At 30.9% G+C, this 9402-nt stretch overlaps 1 protein-coding gene across 1 annotated transcript; it reads right to left on the bottom strand.

Moving 5' to 3' along the window:
* Nucleotides 1-664: 664 nt before the first annotated feature.
* On the bottom strand, nt 665-5488 carry LOC114271480 (F-box protein At5g07610-like). Its single transcript, XM_082923154.1, has 4 exons — nt 4342-5488; nt 3893-3960; nt 3736-3787; nt 665-735 (listed from the first exon to the last, which is right to left on the bottom strand). Exons 1-4 carry the CDS (start codon nt 5486-5488, stop codon nt 665-667), a joined length of 1338 nt encoding a protein of 445 aa, XP_082779280.1.
* Nucleotides 5489-9402: the final 3914 nt, after the last annotated feature.

Below are 9402 nucleotides of genomic sequence, written 5' to 3'. Positions count from 1 at the left end.
GGAAGTAAACAAAAATGAATTCGGACTGTTGTTAGCTACTGCAGGCAAAATTATTTATTATAATCTCAACTGCAAGACATTGAAGGTGTTTCATGATGATTTGCCCAAAGTTGACTTTTACAGATCGTATTTTAAGAAATATCCTTATAATTGTACTTATCAATTCGTTGAAAGTCTTATCTCCTGTTTGAATATGTTTAACATTGTGGAACAGATATGTTTTGTTGTGTCTTTTTTTGTAGATGTCATATTTATTTCTTATGAATCAGTTTCGTAGTGTTAAGAAAATGAAATATTTTGCCTTTCAGTAGGTGCTTGTTATAAAACTTTTTAGGTTGTAATATCTTTTGTTGTCAGAATATTATAAAACTTAAATTCAGAATTCTATGATGTATGATCTGTTGGATGAAATGGTTCTAATTGGTCTATGATTGAATGGAAAAGATATAAAAAATAAAAATTTTAAAAAATGAAATTGAAAAGCGTTGTTGACATAATTTGATTTAGAATTAAGACATTATCATGTTGTTCAAGTTTGCAAGGTTAAAGTTGGTTTCTTTGCTAAGTTACGGAGGCTTTGAATCCTGTAACGTTAGGTATTGCCTTCTCATGTGCAGGTACATGGTTTTATCTTCTGCTATTGTGTTCTTTATTTTTGAGTTTGTTACTTCATCTGAACATCATTAAGATCAATTGCAACATTGGTAGCTGTGGGAATTGACAAGGCATTATGATCTGAGAAAATTCAATATGAATCACAGTTGAAAAAATTGCAAATTAATTTTACAAAAATGTTTAAGAGATTTGGTCTGTGGTTCATTAAATTAGTGAGTTCAAAAATCTGGGTTTGCTCTTTCATCACAAGTAAAATGAATTGATAAGCAGTGAATGCCTTCAATATTTGAAGTGACAACATCACTTAGCACAGAAGAAATGGAAATCATTACAATGACTAGGTTCTTCACCAAGACATTTCTTGGTGTCTGTTATTTTTGCAACCTGGTTTTCAACTGATTTCATTCATCACCAACAAGACCTGCAATTGAAAAAACCGGCTATTTTCTGATAGACATAGCTTCCTCTACTTCAATTGAGAACAACATTGACAAGTGTAAAGCACATTTTGATAGCCATCAGACCAAGTGTTAATAGATGGCAAAATATCATGGAACTAAAGATCGCAGTTGTATTGGCGATGTAAGACTATAACTGCCACTGCATCCTGTTGAGTTCGAAGACTCCATGGCTATAAAGCACATTTTGATAGCCATCAGACCAAGTGTGTTAATAGATGGCAAAATATGATGGAAACTTACGATCGTGGTTGTATCGGCGATGTAAGACTATAACTGCCACTATATCCTGTTGAGTTCGAAGGCTCCATGGCTATAAAGTAACGATCTTGATTTTTATTCGATTTTCAAATTTGATAGAGAAAACAATTGGATTTACATTTGATTTGTTTGAATTAGTTTGATTGGCTGAAGCTCTTGCTTAGGGTTTCAATTTTCATTGATGTGCTTGTCTTGACTCTTTATTTTTGCTTACTCAAGATTGCAGAAACCATAGATCTAAAGATTCAGGTAATTACAATTTTTTTCATAGTAATAGACATTTTCCTATGTTTTCTGTGAACCGACTTGGGGATTGATTCCTCTTTGATTTTCAGAAACTTGAGAACACTCACTTGTAATCAGAACTAGCTTGGCACAGCTTCTCTATATCGACCTTGTGGTATGAATTTTTGCAATTAGAGTTTTTCTCTTTGTTGCTGCTATGTGCTTCTTATGTGGATCGGTTAGATTCATTGGAAATAAAACTAAAAGAATACTGAGTGGCCACCATTTTTTTCCTTTGTGTAAGGCTGTGTGCAAAGTACAAGAGAATTAATTTCAGAAAAATTTGAAATAGAATAGCACCAAAACACACTTCGCTTTCTACAAAAGTTGAGATTATCTAATAGATGTATTTAAAAAAGTAAGATGTTTGTGAAAAAATCTGCAAGAAAATTAATAATTACAAAAATGTATTGATTTTTGTATATATACAACAACACTAGGTGGCCCGAATTTTCATGACTCAAATGGTTCGAATGTCTCAAAATGACGTCGTTTTGGTAAAACAACGTCGTTTTGACAAATTCAAGCCATCGGGCCATACAAATTCGGGCCACCAAACATTTTTTATTTAGATTAAGTGGATTTAAAAAGTAAAAATTGATTGAAACATTTAAAAAATTCACTAAAAACAATACAATTTAAAAACTAAAAAATTATTTTTAAAAACTTCAAAACCAAACAGAATATGCTTGGGAGACTTTGTGCTAGGCTAAAGAAGGTGGGCTGGGTTTCAAGTCTCTCCAAGCTTTCAAGCTTGCTATTGCTTGCTAAGCAATGTTGGAGATTACTCGCTAATCCTAACTCTTTACTTGGAAAAATAGTCAATACAAAATATTTTCCAATTGCCAACATGAGAACGGAATCTTCAAGGGTGGTTCAATAAATTCAATGGAAATATCTTCCGAGGCATTTATTCATGATAAATGTCGATGACAATTTGAATTCGGAAACAAAATCTGCATTTTAAAAATGCCGCCATAGGCTGTAAAAACACCATCAAAGGATAGAAAGGCGTTTATAGTTTTACGTCTCTTTTACGCTGGCCGTCTTCAGTTTGTGGTGCCTTTTTAACAACGTCACTACACTTATAGACGACATATTTTGAAGCTATGTCTATAACAAAATGGCTTGTTTTTTCAATTGCAAGTCTTGTTGGTAATGAATTGAAGCAGTTGAAATCTAGTTTTGCAAAATACGCCGAGTCTGTCTAGCTCTAATAACAGACACCAAGAAAATTCTTGGTGAAGAACCTACGTCACTAGTATTGGTTTCCATTTTTTTTTTTTTTGATCAACCAAAAGAACTTTATCGATGAGGAAAACTTTACAACAAAGGTATAAACACAACAATAAAGGAGAGGGGGGGGGGGGATGATGCAAAAGTTTGAGCGATGTTGTCACTTCAAATATTGAAGGCATGCTTATCAATTCATTTTATTTGAGATGAAAACTCAGATTTGAACTCGTTAATTTAATGAACCACAAACCAAATTTCTCAAGCATTTTTGTAAAATTAATTTGCAATTTTTTCAAAACATGATTCATATTCAATTTTCACAGACCATAGATCCAGGACTTTGTTATTGTGGGGGCCAAAAGGGAGACATTGGGACGGATGTAAAAGGGTTGTTCGAACTAGGTTTAAATGAATGACATATATTATTCTAGACATATGAAAACTTAAAATTGTTCGAGGGAGATGTTTTAGTCTTTCAATTAGTTGAACTCAACAATTTTATGGTAACATCTAGAATTATGATTTTTCTCTCTCTAGATTATATGATTTTGTTATTGATTATTTGTTCAGTATATATTTTTGTCTATGATAGCCGAAATAACAAGTGAATCTTTACTACAATATACAATTTTCTTGTTTTATAATCTGTTATGTACTTGCAAATTTAGGTTCATTTTTTTTTTATTGTCTTAAAAAAATTGTTCAAACTATAAAATATATTAACAAAGTGTGTACACAACATAACAAACACCTAACCAGTGCGCAGAAAGGACTGAGCAGCAAGGATTTTTTATTTTTTATTTTTTATTTTTAAAATGAATAGATTAATGTATGAAAGGTGGAAATAGAGAGACCAAACTTTCAAGGCTTTGTTAATTGCCTTTGCTACCATGTTGCAATTGATCTTCATGATGTTCAGATAAAGTAACAACCTGATAAATAAAAGAACACAATAGAAGATGATAAAACCATGTACTTTCCTGCACAAGAGAAGGCAATAGCTATGAAGGCAATAGCTACCTTTACAGGATTCCAACCCTCGGTAACTTAGCAAAGATATCAACTTTAACCCTAAAAACTTGAACAATATGATAATGTCTTGATTCTAAATCAAATTATGTAAAAAACGCTTTTCAATTCCATTTTTTTTTCTTTTTAATATCTTTTCCATTCAATCATAGACCAATTAGAACCATTCAACCAACAAAGATCATACATTATAGAATTCTGAATTTAAGTTTTATAACAATCTGACAACAAAAGATATTAGCACCTACTGCAATTTGGGAGGGCAAAATATTCATTGTCTTAACACTAAGAAACTGATTCATAAGAAACAAATATGATAAAGTTCTACAAAAAAGGACTCAAAACAAAACATACATGTTCCAACATGTTAGACATATTCAAACGGGGAATAGACTTTCAATGAATTGATACGTACGAGTATAATGATATTGGTTAAAATACAATCCGCAAAAGTTACCTTTGGGAAAATCATCACGAAGCACCTTCAATGTCTTGCACTTGAGATTATAATAAATAACTTTGCCCGCAGTAGCTAACACCAGTCCCAACTCATTTTTATTTACTCCCTTCACAACACATAGGACGTGAAATTTGTAGTCTTTGCTTGTGTTATTTATCTCAGGGAAGATAGAAATTAAGGGTCTAAGATTGACGCGACACTTCACAATCCAACGGAACGAGTCCCTTTCCATCTGAAGGATTCTGAATCCCATAGCAGAGCGCAATCGCATCTGAATAAGAATCAAATGATCATCACATTCTCCAAAATATCTAGCCTTGTCCACAGAAAGAATTTTAGGAGCAATGGGATTTGGAATTTGTATCAGCTCCTCTGAACCAACATCAAATCTGATGTGATGGTCATTACTTAACCAGTGGATTGCTCCGTTCCAAAAGACCCCTTCGAGCCGCTTAACAGGTAGTGCATCGACAGTAATATGCCTCCAATACTTACTCTCTGAAGAGTAGATATCGAATTGATAAGAAGGGGGAGAGTAATTATACAAAACAACTTTGTAATGAGGTGATTGTGAAGGATCAAAAGCCAAGTAAGCAGGTGGTTGACTATCACCATGTTCAGGAAGTCTAGTGAATTCCTGGTTGGTGAGATTACAAACAACGTAACATGTTGTCTTGCGATTGTTAATAAAGCAATCAATGTCGCACAAGATTAATCCATTGCAAGAGCTTACAATCCTAACTCTTCTACATTCGATGAAGTAGGGTGTGGGGAGGCTTGATTGGCCGAGAAGCGCGACAGACTTAACTTGTTCATTTCTAGACCAACAATGGTTGTAGAAGAATAAGCCAGAGACAGAGCGATAGCGATTTCGGCGAGCGTGCTTGGAGCCAAACTGAGAATCGGAGATTAGATCGAGCCAATTTTTCGAGACAGACATGAATCTTAGTAGGGATTTGGGAGGAAGACGTAAGAGGATCTCTGAAAGGAGATCAACGTTGCTAGCAATGACTTCCGAGGAAGCTAGTGAGGTCTCCGATGAAGCAGAATCGGTGATCAATTTTTCTGAAGCTGGTGAAGCTTCCGATGACGTAGAATCCGTGATCAACTTTAACCTTTTTCTGAAGGATATTCTGTTCTCCATTGTTGCCGCTGCGCAGAGATTGTGAATAACAGGGCCTTAGGGTTTGCAAGGAAGGGGTTAATCCTACAATAAATGTCAATACTTACAAAACCTTGAGAAATAAATTCACCTCTTAAATCCAAATTTCAACTTAGAAATAATTTGCCAACCGTGAGCTTGCAATGGCCTCGTTTGTTTTTGTTTTGTAATGTTATTTCAAAAATAATTTTTGAAGAGAATTTAAAAATTTTAAAAATTTATTTGGTCATATATTTTGAAAATAATTTTAGAATTTTAAAATTTGAAATAATTTAATATTTTTTTATTATTGAACAGATGCGTGTAAAGAAAAAAATGATTGAAAATGAGGAAAGAGAAAAAAAAATAATTTATTACTATATAATGGAGAGACAGATGATTTTGAATTTTTTTTTTTTTAAACTTTTAACGAAACATTTTGTAGAATTTTTTCTCCCAAAACATATTTGGAAAGACAAACCAAATATGCCATATAATTTTTGTTTCCTAAAGTCTTTAATCTAAAAAATTAGATCATTTTATAATACTATTATTTTATTATATTTATTTCTAAAAAAATAAATGATAACTATGTTATTAAAAATCAACATTCAGGAGAGCTCATGCATGTAACTATAACAACATAAAGGCTTTTGGAAGAATATTGGATTAAAATAGCCTATTAAAAGATAAAATAAATTAAAATAATTAATAAGATAAAATATCACATTTAATTCATAATAATTTCACTTTTTCTCTCACAATTATTAAATTAATTAGACAAAAAACTAACAAACTTTTCAAATACAACTTTTTAGTCAAATTAAAATAATTCAAAAATCAAATAACCAACTAAAATAATTAACTTCTCAAACAAGGTCAAACTAAGATAATATATACAACCCAATATTTGTCTTTAAATTATAATTTCAAGATACTATTCACTGTGTTTGGTTTGAGTTTTCTGAATTAAGTTTTTTAAAAATTGACTTTTTTGATTTTTGTGTTTTTTTGTTTTTAGTAAATATTTTTCAAATTTTAAAGGTTTTTTTTACTTTTTTAGATGCACCTTACTTAGATGTATTTAAAAAGTAAAAAATTTGTGAAAAAATATTTTAAAACATTAATAAATACATAAAAATATAAAAAAATGTATTGAATTCTTGTATTTTTTATATTTTTGGTATTTAATGAATTTTTAAAAGATTTTTTTTATATTTTTTTTTACTTTTTAAGTATATTTATGTTAGGTGTGTCTAAAAAGTAAAAAAATTGCTTAAAATATTAAAAAAATTCAATAAAAATAAAAAATATAAAAAATAAGAAAATAAAATTTTCTGAAAAGTGTTTTGAAAAACTGGAAACCATGCCATTAGTTATTTCTTGATTTTGGTAATTTACTTTGAACAAAACAAGCAACATCTATGTCATTTCAAAGGAAGAAAAAAAACACAAGGATGGCATGATTTTGGAAAACATCGCTAAATGTCGCATAATGATATTAGCCTATAATTGAGATGTCATTAATACATGTTAAAATTTATGATATTTTAAGGGATTGTTTGTAATATCTTAAATAAGTATATTTTTTTACTTTTTTAACTAAAAAGTTGAGGGAAAAAATATGATTGTTTGGGTTAATTTTTTGACTTTTTATGAAAAAATGTGTATTAAAAAATTGTATAAATTAGTGTGTAGGAAAAAATTAGGATTGAGAGTTATACAGCCGTACTTTTTGACTTTTGATGAATAGTGATAACTTTTAACTTTTTAAGTAATTTTTTAATTTTTTAACTTTTTGTGCACATGCCAAACTTGACCTAAAAATGCCGACTAAATTATTTAATGACACTTTATAAACATAAGTAAACAATGACCGCAAACGTTGTTTTAGATTTTAATGGCGTTTTTAGGATCTATTTCGGTGTTTCTCACGTATCACTAATTTCAAAATTTTCAACAATGCATGTGTTTTATCTCGATACGTTGAATCATTAATTTTTACCATTATAGATTATCTATTAAATAAATAATATTAATATGGAATCACATTTCAATGTATTTGCCTTTAAAAAAATAATTAAATAAAATTTTTAAAAAATAGACCATTTATGTTTATTTTTATTTTATAAATAAGGCGATAAAATTATAAAACTATTTTATCTTATGAATTTGATAAATTACACTGGCACCCTGTCAATACCTTTGAAATTACATTATCAACCCGTGTATTCTTTCAAATATCACTCATTCCTTTACTTTGAAATTTTTTTTTAACAACTGCCCCATATGGGGTGTTGGTTTTCTGGTTAAAATAATCAAAAAGTCAAAACACTCAATTATATCACTCTTTTTTTTTATTTTTTGTATGTATTTTTATAAAAAATAAAAAAGACAACTAAAATAATCACTTCTCAAACACTTTTTAGTCAAACTGTTAGTCATCCATCTATTGATTAATAGAAAATCATAATAATAATATATATATATATATATATTAATAATGCATAAATTATCAAATTTACTCCTATCATTTATCTCTCCATTCCTTGAATAGTTCCAACATATCTCTTTATTTATTTATTTATTTGTTTATTTGATTATTTATTTTTTCAAGCAATCCTACTCCATCATCCATCATCACTACCACAACTCCAAATGTGTGCTTATGAGTTGTCCTACCAGCTCCAATAAATAATGGCTTCAGCCCATAAATAAGTAGTAAAATAGAATAATTATAATTTTTATCTTTTTTGGAAGTGGAAATATTTTTTTTAAATTTCAAAAATATTTTTTTAGCAATTATTTTTGTCGACACAGTGCAACAGCTCAATTTCATGAGAGACTACACTCAACTACATTGTTGTCTCAATTTCATCATAGACAACACAGGTGTCAACATTGAAAAGAGTGAATGTGGAGAAGAAATCGACATTCTAACACTGTAACTGTGCTAATATTTAGCAATAGCATGCCAATATAGCAATTGTGCATTCGAGATGATCTTAAGCATTCATGAGACTTTAATATATAGAACTTAGAATCGTTGGGAATCTATATAACTTCCTGTGCTTAATTTATTGTCATGGAAGTCCAAACCATCCTTTCTATTTTCTCAGCAATCAAAACAGACCATGCAATATGTGATTGGTTGATACATTTCAATAAAAGAAATGAGGTATATGTTTACACCTTCTGTTTGGAGCTTGTTGAGACAAACCATTGAAATTTATATCTATTCAAAAAATTTCTTACCAATTATTCACTGGAATTGTGCTATGTTATCAATTAAAGAGCCTAAGAGGGTTCTTGATAAGGAAAATGCTATAGGTCCGAAATTGTCTACTAAACAAATAACTAAATGTCTCACATAAGTGTGGGGCGCACACCTATGTGAGACATTTAGTCATTTGTTTGGTAGCCCCACACCCATGTGAAACATTTATTTGTTTGGTAGGAAATTTGGTATCCCTAACATTACCCTCTTAATAATGGCATAAAGAGCCTAGGATTTTGGTTTCAGCAGCTTTTGTATTGGAAAAATTATGGATTGTTTGAAGTCCCATGTCATGCTCAGCTCTTAATGGAAGTTCGAATCGACAAGGAGCGGGGGTAGGAATACTGCTGATATCTCCAGATGGAGAAATAATAGAACAGCCCATCCGTTTGGGGTTCAAGGCCTCAAACAATGAAGCGGAATACGAAGCATTAATTGCAGGGCTAAAACTGGCAGCAGCAGCGGAAGCAGATGAGGTAATAGTTTTTTGTGATTCACAGCTTATTGTTAACCAGTCAACAGGAGAATTTGCAGCCAGAGACGAAAGGATGTCGGCATATGCAAAAGAGGTCATCAGATTGGCAGCCCTATTTCAGAACTGCCGACTACTCCAAGTTAGCCGAGATGACAACACCCACGC

This window comes from Camellia sinensis, chromosome 4, assembly GCF_055761805.1.
Source record: "Camellia sinensis isolate YWXY chromosome 4, ASM5576180v1, whole genome shotgun sequence".
NCBI classification, from domain to species: Eukaryota; Viridiplantae; Streptophyta; class Magnoliopsida; order Ericales; family Theaceae; genus Camellia; species Camellia sinensis.
This window is presented reverse-complemented; position numbering and strand designations above follow the sequence as displayed.

Coding starts and splice junctions, on each gene's coding strand:
- LOC114271480 (XM_082923154.1), bottom strand. CDS start 5,488: ATGGAGAACAGAATATCCTTCAGAAAAAGGTTAAAGTTGATCACGGAT. Junction 3,788..3,892: donor TCTTTGCTAAGTTACCGAGG/GTTGGAATCCTG, acceptor TTTATTTATCAG/GTTGTTACTTTATCTGAACA. Junction 736..3,735: donor ATTGCAACATGGTAGCAAAG/GCAATTAACAAA, acceptor GAATTTTCTCAG/ATCATAATGCCTTGTCAATT.